This window comes from Neoarius graeffei, chromosome 10 (genome assembly GCF_027579695.1).
Source record: "Neoarius graeffei isolate fNeoGra1 chromosome 10, fNeoGra1.pri, whole genome shotgun sequence".
Lineage (NCBI taxonomy): Eukaryota > Metazoa > Chordata > Actinopteri > Siluriformes > Ariidae > Neoarius > Neoarius graeffei.
In genome coordinates this window covers 22,814,878-22,835,229 of record NC_083578.1, presented here as the reverse complement: position 1 = coordinate 22,835,229, position 20,352 = coordinate 22,814,878, and the positions used below count along the sequence as shown (strand labels likewise).

The 20,352-nt window shown below is 39.9% G+C and overlaps 1 protein-coding gene across 1 annotated transcript; it reads left to right on the top strand.

Annotated features, from left to right (window-relative positions):
• The first annotated feature begins 5,062 nt into the window (after nucleotides 1–5,062).
• On the top strand, nucleotides 5,063–17,801 carry LOC132892958 (cytosolic sulfotransferase 3-like). Its single transcript, XM_060931551.1, has 8 exons — nucleotides 5,063–5,086; nucleotides 5,580–5,718; nucleotides 6,162–6,290; nucleotides 6,449–6,549; nucleotides 13,095–13,221; nucleotides 13,338–13,435; nucleotides 13,624–13,798; nucleotides 17,578–17,801. Exons 1-8 carry the CDS (start codon nucleotides 5,063–5,065, stop codon nucleotides 17,688–17,690), a joined length of 906 nt encoding a protein of 301 aa, XP_060787534.1. The 3' UTR covers nucleotides 17,691–17,801.
• The last annotated feature ends 2,551 nt before the right edge of the window (nucleotides 17,802–20,352 follow it).

The window sequence follows — 20,352 nt, the reverse complement described above, 5'->3', positions numbered from 1 at the left end:
TTAATTGCCTAATTATCTTCACCTGTGTCCTTAATTAGTTTGTGTATTTATACCCCTGAGTTCAGTCCTCTTGTCACGGTGTCTTTGTGCTGTTATGTTTATCTCCAGTTTCCTTTGTACTGTGTTTTTTGATCTTCTTAGCTTTTGAATTTTTGCACTTTGCTTTTCTTTTGGATTATACTCTTTGGTTTTTTTTTTTTTTTGTCTTTTGTTTTGCCCTGTATATAGTGTATATAGTTTAAATAAACCTTTTGATTTTTTTTCTACTTCCGCCTCACGCCTCTGCATTTGAGTCATCCCCCTGGTGGCCAAGTGGGGGTTTGCTGGATTATCACACCAACGAACCAGGTTCGAATCCCAGCAAAACCCTAACACTGTTAGCTGTTATGAGCAAACAGATACATTTTATCACCCTATGGTCCATCACACAGCAGTGGTTCTATGTTGGTTCGTTTCCAATCAGGGATAAGGTAGGGGATGGCTGAGCCATTGGACTTCATTTAGCAAGCTGAATGAGAAGGAATTTATTTAAATTACATATGAAATTAGGTATTCATGGAAAAGCGGCATCGTATATCAACTAATTTTTTCAGATTAGATGGCAAAGGAAATGTCTCATTTTATACAAGTCTATTTACTCCAGTTAGGGTTCACCTTTAAAGGTAGACTACCTTTCAGATTTTTCAAGTTTAGGTCATAAAAAGAATTTTCACTGGCACCTAATTATTTTTGTTTAGTGGACTGAAAGCTACTGAATTTGAATCAAAGACTTCCAGTTTCATCTCATCTCATTATCTCTATCCGATTTATCCTGTTCTACAGGGTCGCAGGCAAGCTGGAGCCTATCCCAGCTGACTACGGGCGAGAGGCGGGGTACACCCTGGACAAGTCGCCAGGTCATCACAGGGCTGACACATAGACACAGACAACCATTCACACTCACATTCACACCTACGGTCAATTTAGAGTCACCAGTTAACCTAACCTGCATGTCTTTGGACTGTGGGGGAAACCGGAGCACCCGGAGGAAACCCACGCGGACACGGGGAGAACATGCAAACTCCGCACAGAAAAGCCCTCGCTGGCCACGGGGCTCGAACCCGGACCTTCTTGCTGTGAGGCGACAGCGCTAACCACTACACCACCGTGCCGCCCCATATATATATATATATATATATATATATATATATATATACACACACTGTATATCTGTATATATAAAACAAGTGAGTGAAGCAAGCGAGTGATATATTTTTCAACACGAGAAAATAAACTTCATATTGTTGCGCCACGGTGTAATGTTCTTTATATTATATACCGTAGACACATCCACAAAAAAATACACAAGTTAATCAAAAGGAGTTTAATTTTGAACCGGTTGGCCATTTTGACAACATGCGTCAAGTCAGCGGGAAAACACTGGGAGTGACATCAGAGTGAAGATATTGGAAAATATTTCACTCAGATCCGTGATGTAGTTCGTATGAAAAATGGGAGTTTTTCAACACGAGAAGATAAACTTCATATCTTCAAGCCATCGTGTGATTTTCTTTTTATTATATACCGGTAGACACATTCACAAACAAAAAGTACTCAAATTTATCAAAACAATTTATCGATTTCCTCACGAGTAGCATGTAGAGATTTATGTCACGGTTTTGGTTCTCGATGTCCCGGATCTACATAGCTCGTATGAAAAATACAAGTGGTGTATTTCCCAGTAAAACACTTGTGTCATATATACAATATATATCTTGATGCTAAGATTCCTGTTCTTGGCGGGCAGGATTGGAACCCAATGTAGTTTTCTGCTGTTGCATGCTGAGATGCTTTTCTGCTCACCATGGTTGTAAAGAGTTAATATGAGTTGCTATATCCTTCATGGCAACTCAAACCAATCTGGCTCATTTTCCTCTGACCTCTCTTATCAACAAGACGTTTCCACCCACAGAACTGTCGCTCACTCAATATTTTTTGGTTTTTGCACCATCCTGTGTAAACTCTAGAGACTTTTATGTGTGAAAACCCCAGGAGATCAGCAATTTCTGAAATACTCAAACCAGTCCATCTGACACCAACACCCATGCCACAGTGAAAGTTACAGAGATCACAATTTTTCCCATTCTGATGTTTGAAGTGAACATTAACTGAAGCATGATTTTATGCACCATGCTGTTGTCAAGATATTGGCTGATTAGATAACGGCATAAAACATTAGGTACATGGGTGTACCTAATAAAGTGGCCAGTGAGTGTATGTATACACACACACACACACACACACACCATTTCTAAATATTAAATTCCAAAGAGGTTTAAAGTCTGTCAACAGTGTTGGCACTGGCACAGGAGAATAAGAACATACTTGGATCCAAAGATGATACGGTAGTGCCTGTGTATGTGTGCTTTGGAATAATTGAGATTATTATACCCCTGCTCCAAAGGAGGGGGGTATACTGGTTTACCTCTGTCCATCTGTCCGTCCGTCCATATCTCCGTCCATCCGAAACACCCTTTTTCTCAACAACCACAAATCATAGCCACTTGGTACTTGGTAGTACCAAGCTTGGGGTTCTATACTGTTTATACCATTTTCAGGTCTGTCGCACATTGACTTCCTGTTTACTGACTGAATGTATTTATGAAACATATAGGGTAGATTTACAAAATTTTCATAACACCTTTCTCAGCAACAACAAATCACATCATCTTGATATTTGGTACTGAGCTTCAGCTTGGGGTTCTATACTGTGTATACTGTTTTCAGGTCTGTCACACATCAACTGCCTGTTTACTGACTTAATGTATTTATGAAGTATATAGCATGGATTTACAAAATTTTAATAACACCTTTCTCACCAACAACAAATCACATCTGCTTGATATTTGGTACTGAGCTTCAGCTTGGGGTTCTATACCGTGCATACCATTTTCAGTTCTGTCCCAAATCGACTTCCTGTTTGCTGACTTAATGTATTTACGAAACATATAGCATGGCTTTACAAAATTTTCGTAACACTTTTCTCAGCAACAGCAAATCACAACTGCTTGATATTTAGTACCGAGCTTCAGCTTGAGATTCTATACCGTGTATAGAGCGTGCACGTGACATCACGAGGTCACATGATATTTGTTTATCTGCCATCTTGGACGGCAAGGCCGCGCATAGAACTTAGACGAACCCGTTCTAATTATCAAGTGTGTGGGAGTAGATCTTTCAAGAATGGTTATATCTTGTTCAGCATTTGGTTGTACCAATAGACAGGGCCAAAAGGAGGGCCTGTCATTTTATAGATTCCCTGCAGACGAGGAGAGACACGCAAAATGGGTGTCCGCTGTGCGAAGAGAAAACTGGTACCCCAGTTCTACCAGCCGAATTTGTAGTGAACACTTCATATCAGGTAGGTGTAATCTTCTAATTCAATACTCCTAGTACATCTGTTAAGTTGATTTTTGGATTGAATGATAACTGCATACTTAGAAACTAGACAGAACAGTGTTTGTGCCCGTCAGTCCGCTTGATCTCTAACGTTTAAAATGGCTATGCTTAGCCCTACTACCCTGGTCTAGTCTATGACAATGTTTTATCTTTTTGGCTCATATATGCCTTTGAAAGGCCAATCCATAGTAGGGACGGCGAAAACTAAAAAAAATCTTGACCAACCACCGAGCCTCATTAGCCGGTTAAAGTCAGTTAACCTATGAGTTTAAACAGGGATGCAAACGGCGGATGACGCCTTTTTCACGGCTGAATCATGCAGATCCGATTTTTTTTTGGGGGGGGGCGTTGGAGTGTCTGAATAATTTCATCAGAGTAAATTCTGTATTAAAATTACTAAATAAGCAAATGCTGTTACAGTCCAGGAAACATAGGAAGTGTAAGAAGAAAACAGTAAATCAGAAAGCTGCTCACGTTTTCGCAGAAGCTGCGCAAATGTGCGCAGCTTTCTGATTTACTGTTTTCTTCTCATACTTTAGAGTTTAGATTTCGAACATTCCTACGATAAAACGTCCTGCATAGTCTCTTTATGATAAATGTCTTAATGCCACTTACCCGTGAGGTTATCAAGTAGACTTCCTTCTTCGGAACCTTCCAGAGGTATAGTTGGGATACCCATCCCGCAACAAAATATTTATAAGCTGCCAGGCTCTTGTAAGCTTTGAGGGCTTTGCCAGTGTAACACGATTCATGATTAACAAGAAAATTGTAAATGTCGTGGTAGGCCAGATCGGGCAAATCGCCGGCACCGCAGCTCCAAATTTCCCTGAACAAGGATTGCGGCAAGTTGTATGGATCTGCAATCCCCAACCTGGAACATTTTTCCATGTAACGCTGCCTCACGTCACCTTCAAGATGCTGAACAAACTTAGACAAGTAATTGCCCGATGTAGATGGGGTATTTTCTGAATTTTCTTGGGGATTACTCCCTGGATCCATTACGCTCACGCAAGGTAAACAATCCTGATGCCGTCCAATATGGCGGAGTACACACGTGCGGGTCACGTGACTGCACATCCTCTATACCATTTTCAGGTCTGTCGCACATCGACTTCCTGTTTACCAACTGAATGTATTTTAAAAAAACATATAGGGTGAAGTTTGACGCTATTTCAAGAAGCAAAATGCTATTTCAAAATGACAGTTTATCAGGATGCTATTTGAAATCTCTGGGGAGAACACTGCTCTTTACGTACTTGTTTTAGGGTGAATTATTTGTTGAAGTCAACATTCATCATAAGTGTCCTATTCCTTCGATTGCTTGCATTCTGATATAAGCAAGAACGGGGGGGATACGTAAGTGAGCAGTAGCTCACAGTTGATGTTGTTAAAACTGTTAAATAGGTTATGGAGGGGTGCTATGCAATGCATGAGTGTCTGTGATGGCTGTAAAAGGCTTAAAGAGTGAATGGCTTTGGGTTGTTACATAATCCAGTGCTAGAAAGGGAGCTGTGATAAGTACCAGACCAGTGTAAGGGAAGTGTATCAAAGATTTTGAGGGAAAGTAGCACCTGAATGACAGAAGGACAAAATTACAACACAAAGAATAATTTCTCATTTCATCATGGAAGGACTGGATTTTTCTCCGGTGAGTCCGCTCAAAATAATATTTGAAAGTTGTTGGGAATTTTGTGGTATATTATGATATATTATAAGATTATTGTACTGATAACATGCATAATGCCAAGAACATCTTAGTAAAGTCTTCATTGTAGAGACAGTGAATGAGCAAAGTTTTACAAATATTCACACCGATTACCTTCTCTGTTTTAACACTAATTCAGTAAACTTCCAAAATCCACCATTCAAACTTATTTTTTTGAATTGTCAATCAAAAACCAAAAATTAACAAAAGTTTAATCTTGCTTGTATCAAAGTTTTATGAATCAGTGGCTCCAGATTTTATTGATGTATGAACTAGTTGGTAAATTCTAATTATTTCTAATATTAATTATAATTAATTAAATGCGAGCAAGCAAACTTTGCATTAATTATTCTATGTGCAAATTTCATGGATTGCTGTTTCAGTGAGTTAAAGTTAGGTTGTTTATCTAATCTCACAATAATGTTTAATACTACAGATGAAGTTGACCAGTCAACCAGAATTGTTTGAATTTGAAGGCATCTCTATGACCCATTACTTTACTGATGGCTGGGAAAATGTTCAAAAGTTCCAAGCAAGACCAGACGACATCCTCATCGCTACTTACCCCAAAGCAGGTGCTCTGTGTATTTTGAAGCAGTTTGACCAAGAATGTTCATATGAGTAATTCTGAACTACATTGGTAATGATGCACAAAAATATATTTATTTAATCAATGCATTCATTTGCTTATTAACTGGATAATGTGTGTTGGATCAGTGATGGGAAATGTTCATATGGCTAATTCTGAATGAAAGTTATGTTAGCATTTCTGAAAAACTATGATGGTATGGCTACTCCATTCTCTGTGGGACACAGAAATGTTTTTTTTAATCATATTAATTTATTCATTTGCTTATCAGCTGGAAAATATATGTTGGATCAACTGTGGGTTGAAGATCATTTTCTGCTTTGAGTAAAGTACTTTACCATGAGCTGACTCAGAACATTTCAGACAGTAAACCTTTGATTGAATAAAATACATGGCTTGCTCTTTTTCTCTCCAATTCACTTCCACCAGGCACCACCTGGGTTTCCTACATCTTGGACCTACTTTATTTTGGCAATATAGCGCCGGAACGTCAGACCTCAATACCCATCTTCTTGCGAGTGCCTTTCCTAGAGGCGGTTCTTCCAGAGCTACCTACAGGTCAGTAGCCATGCTCACTCCAATAAAATACACATATGATTTATGTCATAATCATCAACTGGCATCCTCATTTTTACAGTTATATGCGATAAAACCACTTGCCCATCAACCATGATGTTAACACTTAATTTTAATTATGTTTTTTCAACTTTGTACAGGTGTTGATCTAGCAAATAATTTACCCACCACACCACGACTGGTCAAAACTCATCTACCTGTTCAGCTGGTACCCAAGTCCTTCTGGGAACAGAACTGCAAGGTATAGGCCTCTTATGGTTGTGGTCTTTAATTGTATGGCATTTTTAAACTGTCAAACATAGGGCTGGTATAACAACAGAGAATGAGGACAGGGTTTCAGCTCCATGTGCTGGAGATTTTAATACAAATCCAAAACAGAATCAAATAATGAAAGCCCTAGACCAGGAGTCAGGAGGTCAGAACACATGGAGGCAAAAATAAACAAGGGAGATCCACAATCATAAATGAAAGGACAGGCACAATTTGGAAACAAATGGCAAGACAGGAGTAAATATAGGACAGAAGTAAAAGCAAAAACCACATCCAACATGAAAGTCCATGCAGTACTCACTGTGCTAAGAAATGTGTTACAGTTATTACAATTTTTGTCATTTTGCGTCTGGACACCAATACAATGGATTTAAATTGAAGCAATCAAGATGGGATTGAAGTAGAGGCTTTCAGGTTTAATTTAAGAGGTTTAACAAAAATATTGCGTTAACTGTTTAGGAATTTTTTCCATAGTCTCTCCATTTTCACAGGCTTAAAAGTAATTGGACAGTTGACTGATCAGCCATTTCATGGCTTGTTCATTCCTTATTATTTCATGACAAATTAAGGAGATGGGAACTCATGGGAGCTGTTCACGGGGGTTAGATGCTAGCCATGGGGGCTACGTAGTCATGGACAGACTAGTTAGTTAGTATGTGAGATGAGAAGGTATGTCCTAGATGTAGATGGCCTTATATTCACTCACACACACACTAGGAGTCAGTTTAAGAGACTGATGATGTTCAGTATATATTTGCTTTTTCTTTTAATTTAGTAATTTGTTAAACATTAATATAAATGTTTGGCCCTGATACTTACTTATATTGCTGTTGCAGTTAAGACCTACCCCCATGTATCAGTGGTTTTGCTTGTATGAAATATCCCCATGTCTGATACTGTTATGGTACATTCAATTTAGCCTTCATAGATGTGGGTATTGTATGAACAGAAATAAGATGGTCAAGGTGCAATGTGGCAGATGAACCCAACAGGGTCAATGGCACACCACCAGATGGCATGCAGAAGAGCCACTCAAATGGCCAATGGATGGCATCACCCAGCAAGTCAGTTGTCACTGCGGGGCAACTTCCACACCTGTCAGATCTGTGGCACTTTTGTGCACCACTTGGCATCAGGTCTGGAAGTCCAGAGAGACAACACGATGGGGGCATGACATTATTTGTCTTACCTTACAGTGCAAGACACTTCATTAGGAGAGGAGCTCTTGTACGGGTCTCATGGTCCATCTCCATTTTCGCGCATCCTAATGAAGCAGTCATCATCACTAGCAATGGACATCTGACAACGACGACAAAGATGGTCAAGTTAGGAGTAACATTTTCTGACTGAAATTCTAATGAACCAACTGTAATTTGTAACTGTCAGTATTTGATTAGTGAATGTTTTTTTTGCTTGAAGATTTTTGTTCTCTGAGAAGTTTTTTTGTGTCATGCTTGTTACAAGTAACCTGCTCCATCAGTGGTCAAGGAAAACAGAAGCTTAGCTGCTACATATATTTCTTTCAGATATCATGTAAAAATAAATGCCTAACTAGGTTGTCTGCCCAAACAGAGCCAGCCATTTCATCTCCTCTTTACTTGTCAGGGAATAATGAACAGAGACTTCACCGTAATTTCCATTGTCTAATAATTTTTTATTTACGTTGTTGTTACAGTTTAGTCATGAAATAAAAGGTCAACAAATACTTCTCGTCAGAATTTTAATTGACAAAATTAACGCTGCTACAGAGTTCCCACAGGAGAGAGGTCTCAGGCAGGTTTGGGATACTCACCAGCCCCAGGCTTAAGGCCTCACAGTTGGAGTTTTTCCCCAGTGGTTACTTTCATGAGATTTTGAGATTTCAGGAAGGAAAAAATGTATATGCACTAAATAGGAATTTGGAGTGTTCAGCCTTCTTAGTGATTAAGAATGTACCTTCTACTGACTCCATAGTATGGGCTACTGGACATGTTGGTAAGATGGTGATATTTGGAGGGGTATGATTGTACGGTAAGGAAGGGGCTCGTGGACCCCTTCCACGAAGTAGAAGTAGCAGATACAAGCATCTCTTTCATCTGCAAAATCAATCAAATACACAACACTTACAATACTATTCCTATTCTTGCATATTACAACTTTTCAATGCGAGACGAGTCCTACCTCTTTCATTTTCACTTCCTTTCGACGCTTTTTCAACCTCACAGAACATGCAGAGAACTCGCTCGCCGCCGTCTCACTTGCACTTGGCCTATGACAAAATTCCGTTGGTACGGCATCATCCTTCAGAATTTGCCTGGGCTTCTTCCCTGATTGTAGTCCAACGTATTTGGTAAATAAGTCCTCCTCATATGCCGAGGGCAGGAAATGTTTTGAACATAGCCTTGAAGCACGTGATGGCTTGAAATCGCTTCTGCCGATCATACGTAGCCATGCTCGAACTCGTTTGGTGTTTTTCAGTGGAAATGAGTGAAAAGACACGTCTGGAGGATCGTTATGCTTTCCATCGGTCCTGTTATTACACCCGAAAGCAATACACTGTGGCATTGTGTAGCCGATCACTTACAATTCATCCTACTTTCCGATTCACACGTGCTATTCCCAACCTCAGTGAGCCAACACAACTGGGCACATACATACGTCATGAGTGTTACGCAGAGAAAATGAACGTGCATTCTGATTGGATAAAATTAATATCATGGCGGGCTGTTCAAACTGCGGAAATAGTTTGCTCGAGCTACTTTCAAAACACTATAACTTTCCAACCTTAGAACAAAAAACTTTTGTAAGTCTTGAATAAGGTTCGTTAATGTGTGTTTTATTGTTATATTTACTCTATATATTGCCCTCTGTTCCCCTTTAAGTGTACTTGGTACCAGAGTACCTTGGGCAAGAGATAAATGATTGATTTTGTAATTGTATCAGAATTGAGGCCATATTTTGTGGCTCGATGAGTGAAGAGAGGGGCAGAGTTGTCAACTGATCACTACTCAGTGGTAAGATGGATTTGTTGCACAGAGCACCAGCTAGATTTACCTGGTAAATCTAGTACAACCATCCACGATTTTAATTCTCATCTCCAAGAGGACTTCTCCCATGTATCAAGTTAAGTCTTGAACATTGAATGTGAATGGACCAAGTTCAAGTCCTCAGTTTTCAAGGCAGCTGCAAGATGCTGAGGCCAGAAGGCTTTTACATGTAATGGCAGTAACCATGAGATGCACAGCTGGACATTAGTGGTTAAGGTCATCAAGTTCCAGGTGGAGACCTTCCAAGTAATCCTCAGGGAGGACTTATGATTCAGTTAAGAGATATAGGAAAGCCAGAAGGGTTGCAACAAAAACAGTGGAAGAATTGAAAGCTTGGCCATGGGAGGAGTTTAGTATAGCTATGAAAAAAGACTTTCAGGTGGCCCCAAACTATTCAGTGCCCTAGGAGGGGAAGAAAAGACCATGCATAAGCTCTGTTAAATAAGTGTCTGCAGGGGAGTGTTAACCTCTACTGGAGATGTTTATTGAGAAATGGAAGGAGTACTTTGAGGAAATCCTTAACCCAGTGAACACTCCCTCCCTTCATGAAGCAATGCCAGAAATGTTCTCCAAATGTTCTGGAGTCCATCAGAACTGAGGAAATGCATCATGGTAAGGCTGACATGATGAATAAGATTCAGCCAGAGATGGAAGATCAGGGGAATATGCTAATCCAGTCTACATGTGTTTTGTGAATTTGTATTAACTTCAGTTATATTTTTGCTGACCTCTTTTATAGGCTTAGTTATTAATTTCTTGATTTGTAAAGTTTTCTGCATTTTTGAGGTGAATAAAACCATGATTTTCATCAACAACTTCTGTAGCCTCATTGCCTCAGTGTTTGGTCCCTAACAAAGGTAATAAGTTATGGTGAGTGTCTGACTTCATCTAAAGTATGTCTTGTCTCCACACCTTTTTACAGTTTTCATGGACAGGATATCATGATGTAGCCAATGTTGAAGAGGTGTCCAATATGGGGGGCTCAGGGCCGTCGACAGGGGGGGACAACCGGGTATTTTGTCCCGGGCCCAGGCATGAGGGGGGGGCCAGAACTGGTCCCTCATGAAGATGCCATTAATCATTCTGTTTCATTTCAAAATGTGTTGATTTAGGGGAGAAAAATGAGCTATATTTGCATTCAATGAATGATTTCTGGTTCTTTTGCCTTTATTGTCTTCGAAAATCGATTCAAGAACCCACCTACCACCCCTAATGCAGAAATGGTTTGGTCTTTGATTAAGGCGCCAAATAACACGGCACTATTCCATCATAACGCTTCGACAATAAGCGTGCGAGCCCGTTTGCCAACATGCACAAGTCAGGAGCAAAGAAAAGAAAAGAGAAAAAGAGATGAAGAAGCCAAGAGCCTCAGGGGCTCACTGCAGACCCACGCCAGACACGGACTGACGGACGGGCCTTGAATTGCTTTGGGGGGGCACACATTTTATACGCCAAGCCAGGGCAACACAACTGTTTCTAGCAACCCAGGAGAGCAGCACAGACGTGACGAGTTAAATATTCTAAGAAACCTATAAAGCAACCAAAACAACTTTCCAAAATGTATCAAACATTGCTCAGCATATTAAAAGTTTTTTTTTTTTTCTTTGCTCCGCTGGCCTCACAATACACAAAGCTGATTTCGGGTATCTACCGGAAGATGTCGTGATATGATCCCGTCCAGCAATAAAATGTGATTGGCTGAGACAGCTGCTGATTTACCCAGATACCATTTGAAGGAAAAATGCGATTGGTCGGTTGGTTCATTCCATTACATTAACCCATTGGTTCCCAAGAAATATTAGTCCACGTTTATAGCAATGATCCAGAAATTATTACTAGTGTTTCTGTACTCACGGATAATAATGAATGAACCGATCAGCCGATTTCGAATAGTTTCAATACATTTTAAATTGAGCACATTTTTCTTTATTATTGTTATACTGAAAAACTTTGACTTGTAGTTTACGTTTTTGTTTTTTTTTTGAGGGGGAAAAAAAAACAAAGAAGAAGAAGCTGTGACGGGCTCCTATCAGGCCAAGTGCGGTCACTCGCCGGCCACTTTCAGGCATCTTTTTCGGATTAGTGAGACCAGACCCTCTGAACATGAATGGGGAGATATCAATACTGGACTCTGTGAAAACTAACAGTCGCGAAGAGCATATGATTGAAATCGCCATGAAAAGTTGATTATGCTTGAGTGTTAGGTTGGTTCTCATGACTCAGAAAAAGCTTTAAAATCCACTTTTCTCGTGGATTATTTTGACACTGCGCAGGCGCAGTACTTCTGTAACGGCAGGAGAGGGACAGCGGAGCACGAAGCTGCAAGATGATTGGAAAGCTGTTGGTTCAGATCGACATATGATTGGTTGTTGGCAGCGGAACAGGCGGGATATTTGCAGACCCGTACTGCCGTCAGAGACGGTTGATTAGAATGTTTGCTGCCGTTACGAACTGTCCCCATTCATTTCTATGGACGATTTCTTCAGTGACCTGTCTCCTATGAAAAAAAAGTCTCTGCTCTGGGTTCCAGCAGGGCGGGCCCACATGAGTCTCAGGGCGGGCACGGCCCCCTAAGGCCCGCCCATGGCGCCGGGCCTGGCTCACTGCATAGATATTTTAGAAAAGATTCAGATGATGCAGCAGGTGGTGAAGGCAGTGGGGCAGCTTAGCCAGGTAAGACACAGATAACTTTTTTCCAGCCCCGTAATGTAACCCCAGCACGCACGACGCGCCATTCATATTGACGACTTTGCCACAGCAAAAGTCCGGCACATTGCATTTCGCACCTGAATAGTTGCAGACTAAGGAAATGTTCAAACTGTAAATATGTTGAAATGTTGAAATAAAATGGTTGACTGTTATAATGGGCTTGGAATACCTGTTATTTAAGGGTTGGAGTGAATGGAGACTGTGAAAAGAGGGGTTGGGTGTGGGTGGTTGCTGTGTGGCGATGTGCGTGCGCACGTATGTGTGTGTGTGGGGGGGCCCACTCAGATTATTTTGTCCCGGGCCCAGCCAAAGCTGTCAACGGCCCTGGGGGGGCTAGAAGTAACATCCCTGTTATTTGTAGATGATTTTGTTCTTTTGGCACCAGACCTCAAGCACACATTTAAATGTTTTATTGCTTACTTTGAAGTGGTAGGGATGAAACTCAACCCCTCAAAGTCTGAAGCCATGGTTCCCTTATGGAAAAAGGTGGGATTCTTCCTTCAGACAGAGGACTTTAAGCATATGGGATCATGTTCACTAGTGATGGAAAAGAGAGCACAATATTGATAAATGGGTCAGATCAGCAGCAGCACTGTCACACTTGCTGTAGCTGTCTGTGGTGGTGAAGCAGGAGCTCAGTTTTTGGAGGAAGTTTTCTGTTTACCATTCCGTCTATCCTCAAAATCAATGAATGAATGAAAAAATTTTCATGATACGAAACACTGTATATTTAGCTCTGCATTGTGTGTTCTAGCTTGTTGATGTCTGTGTGTCTTACTAGGTCATCTATGTAGCTCGCAACGCCAAAGACAATGCTGTGTCTTATTTCCACTTTGATCGTATGAATGAAGTACAACCTGATCCAGGAGACTGGAACAATTATCTACAGACATTCATGGATGGAAAAAGTAAGACAGTTACTAAATCAAATGTGATCACTGGAGAAGTGGTTTAGGGATGCAATATTAATTATCAGTTTCTCTGAATTTTAAGCATACCATAATACTTCTATTTGGCCATTTAGCTGTGTTTGGACCTTGGTATGATCATGTATGTGGGTACTGGAAGAAGAAACAAACATACTCCAATCTTCACTACATGTTCTTTGAGGATATGGTGGAGGTAGGGAAAGTACAATAGCTTGTCCATAGAGTACACTGTACAGATATCTTGAAACCATCTTGTGAATAATTGTTGATAACTGTTACAGTACACAAATTGTTTCGACCAGTCTTGTGCAGCACAGCTTTTGCATGATATTTAATATTGTTAGAGCTCTGATCACAATAATTCATTCTTCTCTTGTCTAGAACACTGATCGTGAAGTAGAGCATCTGTGCTCTTTCCTTGGTTTATCTATACCAACAGAAGAGAGAGAGAGAATTACAAAAAATGTCCACTTTGATGTCATGAAGCAAAACAAGATGGCCAACTACTCCACAGCCTCAGTCATGGATTTTACGATCTCACCATTTATGCGCAAAGGTTAACATGCCATAAATCTCTATAGGCTGTTAACATTCATATACAGCCTGCACAATAATCACAAGAAGTAACTTGCTGGATTGTCCCAGCTAAAAATACTAGGTTAGCAGTATGTTTTCTGAATGTTATGATTTTTATGAACTTTGTGTAGTATACTGCACACTGCCCAGACAATGCCCAGCTAACCATAACCTTCTAAATTAGCCAGTTATTGGTAGCAATCTTTAGAATCTTCAGAAAACCAAATGCCAGTTTCACACTGCCCTGAGAATAACTGCCAAGACAAACTGTTGTTGCCTTCTTTTTCTTATTTAAGTTTTTTATTTATTTGACATTGACAAAGTGGAGGGTTTGTTAAATATGGTCAAAGTAGTCATGGTCTATCTGGCCTATCCTGCTATCACAATTGCAAACGTTATGTTGACATTATAGGGTGACCAGATTTCCCTAGTCTGAAACCGGGACACTTTTGCGCGACCATGCTCGCGCACGCACACCTTTTTTTTTACGTAAACGTGACACTCAGAGAGGTGCTCTTATCATTTTGTTGAAGCTCACATTTATCAACATCTCACATGAAATAAAACAAACAGGCATTTTGTTATCTAGTAGCATAGTGGTATACAGATCAGTTAAATTATGGTCAGACAACAGATTTTGTAATGGCTGAGAATAGGCCAGGCTATGTCCATAGGCCAAATTTAAACTGATTTATTTCACCTGTTTGTGAGAACACCAAGAAGAATGCATATGCACATGTAGGCTAGATCTCTAAAATTGTATGCACTATAGCATGAACTTAAAAAGTAGATATGTGACCTCAACATAGCCTGGGTCAGAATCAATCTTACTAACCATTCCCCACAACTGAATGAATAAAGCAAGAAGATGTGTACAAAAGTGAACACTTTAATGGAAGGTGCAGCAAGCTGTTCAATATGGCCAAACTGTCAGAATGGTATGTTAAACAGAAACAAAAAAGAGACAAGTGATTTGAGAATATATACTACGGAAGCCTAGAGAGGCCCTTCATATAATCCTTTTTTTTATTCACCTTGTTATCCTGAGATAACAACATAATTAATTCAGGATCTCGAGAAAACAACACAACTAATTCGAGATCTCGAGAAAACAAAACCGTTATTTCGAGATCTCGAGAAAACAAAACAATTATTCCGTGATCTCGAGAAAACAAAACAATTATGTCATGATCTCGAGTAAACAGCTGAGAAATGGTTCATTCAGGTGCACCAAGAGACTTGTGATATGCTGACTTTGGGGCTATTTCTCATTCTGTATAGACGCAACTTTGGTCATTAGAATGTCTGGAATAATCGATCACCTAATAAGGCAATATTTTGATCAGGTGTTGACACAGGGAGAGACTGCATTAAGTCTTTTAATAAGGGATAATTTCAAAATTAGTTCGCGGCATCTCCGCAGAAGACTGGCCCAACTTCGTCTCTACCGACGGAGATACAGTGATTCAGCTGAGGTCATGAAATAACGGTTTTGTTTTCTCAAGATCTCTAATTAGTTGTGTTGTTTTCTCGAGATCCTGAATTAATTATGTCGTTATCTCGGGATAACAAGGTGAATTAAAAAAAGATTATATGAAGGGCCTCTCGCGGCTTCCGTAAATATACACTCAAACAAAACAGCAGTAAAGGAGGAGAGGGGCGACAGCCCGAGGAAAGCCCCCACAGGAGCGCACAGCATTTGCAGCATAGGCTACCCAACTCAGTATAAGAACAAAGCACTTACAGTGTGTGCAGTAGGCTTCGTGCGCATTGTTCTGCACCTCTCGGAGGAAGGGGTAGATGCCCTGTAAATCTTTGGAAAAGGTACATTTTCTTTTCGGCATAATTGCTGTGGCATTACTGATGCTAGCTGCTAGACAAAGAACATTCGCGCCAGTTAATGTTTATTTTATTGTTGCATGGCAACACGTTCTGTTGTCTGGAACAATGTGGCTAAATAAACACCCATGCCACAGGGCCAGGGGACAGTAACCAGGAAAGTTTGCGATTCCTGTCAATTCATCAAAATAGTAAATGCAGACATTTCTCCGCTAATGATCCCACTCTGCTCAGTCGCAAACGTCGCAAGTGGCGAAAACCGGTACATATCCGTGTCCCGACAGACTTTTGTCGGGACTCGGGACACACAACCCCAAATCGGGACTGTCCCGATAAAACCGGGACGTCTGGCCACCCTATGACATTACTAATGTTTCATAACATTAAACCTGAGACATTCATAGCATTATGTTGTGTTCGGGTAACACCAACAAACACAGACTGACAGTGCCCACTGATCCGGTAGCTGGTGTTGGTTGGATTTGGTTGGCATTTGTCTGGGCAGCATACAGCCATTTTTGGAATTTTAGAAAGAAGCCAGCTTTACAATTTCTATAACCATATGCTGGGGCACGTGTTTGCTTGAACCCAGTCCATTGATTTGTTTGATTATTGAAAAACTTGAATGATGATTCCTGACTCCATAGTAACAGTAATGACTATGGCCGAGTTGTTCCCTATGCAGGACTTCATATACTCACTTGTGTTTGCATTAATGCATGTCGCTAGCTAACTAGCTTGTCATGCCAAACATGGAACTGGTCAGCGCATTAGAGCTTTCACTTCCCTGATGGGCAAACAAAATTGTATAATTTGTCCACCCTTGTGACTAATATATTTATTGTTTAAAAGAAAAGTGAAAAGTCTTGGTAACCGTTAACAGGATGGTAACCATTGATTAGTTGGTTTGTACTGCTGGGTTTCACGTGACGACACATCCGCTTCATTAGTTATTCAAAACTTTAGCTGGTGGTCTACCAAACCTCAGCTGACAAAGCGTTTGTATGAAGAAGGTGCATTACTCGCATGAAAAATGCCTTACGCTTGCATTGTTTTAGGTTGTTCGAATCAATCAAACTGTGAAACTGATAAAAGTTTCTTCAGGGTTCCCCATGAACTAATAAAAAAGGCTGAATGAACATAGGATTTCATAAAAAGACATCAAGAAAGGTGGCTTTTGAACCTCTCACTGAAATCGAAGGGAGCCGAGTCAAAGCATGCTCGAATTTGCAGTGATCACTTCGTGAAAGGTTTGTATATCCCTCTCAGCTATGGCCTTAGTGTTTTCCAAGTACTTTTCTTGCTATGTGTCGTTATTTTATGGTACTTTTTTTCGTCATGAAGTGCTAAAGTCCCCAGCTGTTTCTTTGCTTACTCCTCACAAAGTCCATACGCATGAAGGTCGCGACAAAATTCTTACCCAGCCATACAGTTACAATGCACCGTGATCACTTCTCCGTCTTGTTTAACTAAGATCCAGGTCTTTAAAGGGGTTTCTGATGATCTTTGTGAATGATTTACCTGAGAGATAAGAGCCAACACAAGTGAGAATCAAGTGAACTGTTATTTGTTTGCACTTCAACTTGCAGCACTTCATTGTAAAGATGCGAACAAAAAGCTTAAAAATATATACTTACATGGGCAAAAACAATACAGGATTCATTTGGCAGTGACTTGATACCGAGGTCCTTTACCCAGCCACATACAAAAAAGTTGTAAGCCTCCATACTCTTCCACGCTTTCATCTGTTTTGTGGTGTAGAAGGATGTCTGCAACACCAGATAGTTTGAGATGTTGAGGAACTTGACTGAAGGATAGTTTTCGAGATCGTATAACAAATCCTTCTTTCCCAGACTGAAACCCAGCAATTTTCTATAGTCTGATGTTTCTCTCTATCTCCATACATTTTATTTTCTCCAGGTAAAGTTGGCGACTGGAAGAATCACTTCACTGTGGCCCAGAATGAGCAGTTTGACAAACACTATGAACAGAAGATGAAGAATTCATCTTTACAGTTCCGCACAGAGATTTAGGACATCATGAGACCTCAAAATTGTAATTTACATGTTGGCTCATTTTATTCAGAGTCAATTCTGCCTACATTTTACACTGTGAACTGTGTAGACTGTGTTTACATAAGGAATAATATGAACACTTAATTTTATTAGGATACCGATTCTAAAAATTACTGCTAATTTACATTGTTTACTACAAAGCAACATTGTTTCCTAGACTTTCTCACTCTTTAAATGTCTAGAAAGCATTTTTATAGTTTTTTGGTGAAATAAACATCATTAGATAAAGACATTTAGGCTGTAGCTATCTAACTGTGAATATGCAAATATCACATGCGCTGATTTAATTTTTGTCGAGAATTACATTTCCCTGAGTTATTTGATAGAGTTTATAAATTCAAAATGAGATATTTAATCCCATTTTGTCCCACATTACTGTACAATCCTTGTAAATTCAATGGAAGCCTAATTGTAAGGCACCAACACTCAATATTGAAATTACTATAGAGGTCAAAGAAAAATTAGGGCTTTATATAAAAGAGAAAACAAGACCCAAGTACAATGGTCCAGAGCTGGTAATGATCAAGCAATGACTATATAATAATCTAGAAGGGCACTTGGTACAGTGCATACCTCTGCCAAGCCACATATTCAGATTTGCTTCAAAATCTAATCAATTGTTCCTTGGCCCATGGTCCACCTTTCCTCCAAATGTCATCAAAATCCGTTCTCTACTTTTTGGGTTTGTAGAGGGAAAAATATAATTTTTAGAGAATTCTTATGACTTTTATGAGCTTTAGAAAAGCTTCAGAGACACTGGGCAGGGGAACAATATAATTTTTAGAGAATCTGTGCCTCTCGGATCCTTAGAAGGTCAGGCACTGTGTCTCATGTTTATATAAGATGAAGAATGTTGTTTTGTGTTACACTGTTCTATTTTGCAAGGTTATTGTAAACATGTGTACGTATGAAGATAGCCAGGATAATGAGGTAGCGATAGAGGAGATGCCCCTGATGTACAAGGAGATAACAGGGGAACGTCTGATATGTCTGTTATGAGAACCTGTATAAAACAGTGTGTGAAAATAGAGAATGTCTCTCTGGGTAAAACGTTTTTTTGAAACGCTTTCACTGGGAAGGCCGACTCTTGCAAGGATATTACATACATGTCAACCTATACGGAATGTCCGTATTTTATACGGATTTGATTCAATAAACGTAGTATACGGGCGTATAAATAAAGTTATACGGGTTCTTTAAAAAAACTTCAATATTTATTTAGAGCTATAATCAATTCCCACGATGATAAAAGAACGCATAACATTTACAAACGTACTGTACACCACAGACTGCCAGTAAAGAGTCTTATGAAATCGCGTGTTATCTTGTGGTAGCGAGACTTCGTTCCACTTTTGATCATGCGCACACCGCATTGCGAGAATCCCGCCAACCGGGAAGTCATAGACATATAAACATAGACACCGCCTTCTGCGTAGAATCATACGTCATCCTCGCCGCCATATTGGATGGGGCAAAGTGGAGATTCTTCACCTGTCTCTGGTATAGCGTCTAGACAGTAGCCGAGAATAAAGATGCCTCATTCATGTGCTGCGTTTAACTGTATCAACAGGTTTACCGTCCAAACGAGATCACATGGGATTACCTTTCACAGGTGAGACTGGAAAAATACTTTTCATTGTATTTGGTCATTATAACGTAATTGTACGAACAGATTTTCCTGACTTTGTGGCTAATATGAAGTCTCGCGCATAATAGCCGCTTGGTGAAACCTGTCTCCAAACAACGAAGTATTTCCTTCGTAACTACGCTGATAGCACTTTGTGTTTTTGTCAAACATTGAAGCTTTGTATTCATTCTGAAGGTTTATTGTTATTAATATTGAATAAAAAGTAACTGGGATATATCATTGTTAATTATCATTCAAATTTTAGGTAAATTATTTTAATTTGCATCTTATACGGATTTTATAAGGGAAATACGGATTTTGGAGGTTGGTTATACAGGTTTGATTGAACAAAGATTGACATGTATGATATTAATAAATTCATATTTCTGTCTGCTTTTTTCCTAACAGCCTCAAGTCTTTTTACGCTTTTCCACTACAGGTTACAGTGGTGTGTGTGGGGGAACAAACAAACAAAAAAACAAACAGAGGCAAAAACAAAGTTGGCAGAAGTAACAAAGTTAACTAGCTTTGGGTTTTGGCTCTCTCTTTTGGTCATTCCAGCATGTGACATTTTCATAACCAATACTGAAATCTTATACACAAAATTAAAGTGACAAACAAAAGGGGCCATCTCAAAGGGGTGGGGATTTTTGACAGACAGGGCCATGCATTATTGAAAAATGCATTATTGAGTCAGGGGAGACAAAATAGTTTAAAACATGATGTTCCTCAACTGCTTTGAGTAGTTCTGTAAATCCTGTAATAATATCTCACAGTAGTTTTGACAACTCTATGACATCTCTACATTCAGTGAGACATCTCTACATTCAATGAGAATGGGGATGAGGGTGTAGTGAAGATGCAAGGAGTAGACGTAAAGAAAGTTGGTGAATTCAGGTACCTGGGGTCAACTGTGCAGGAAAACGGGGGCTGCGATAGTGAGGTGAGAAAGAGAGTGCAGGCAGGGTGGAGCAGTTGGAGAAGGATTTCGGG

What these genes read in the sequence shown, in the direction of transcription:
- LOC132892958 (XM_060931551.1), top strand. Translation starts at nt 5,063, where the DNA reads ATGGAAGGACTGGATTTTTCTCCG. An exon ending in CGCTACTTACCCCAAAGCAG is followed by an intron (nt 5,719 to 6,161) that starts GTGCTCTGTGTA and finishes CACTTCCACCAG; the next exon opens with GCACCACCTGGGTTTCCTAC. An exon ending in TCTGGGAACAGAACTGCAAG is followed by an intron (nt 6,550 to 13,094) that starts GTATAGGCCTCT and finishes GTGTCTTACTAG; the next exon opens with GTCATCTATGTAGCTCGCAA.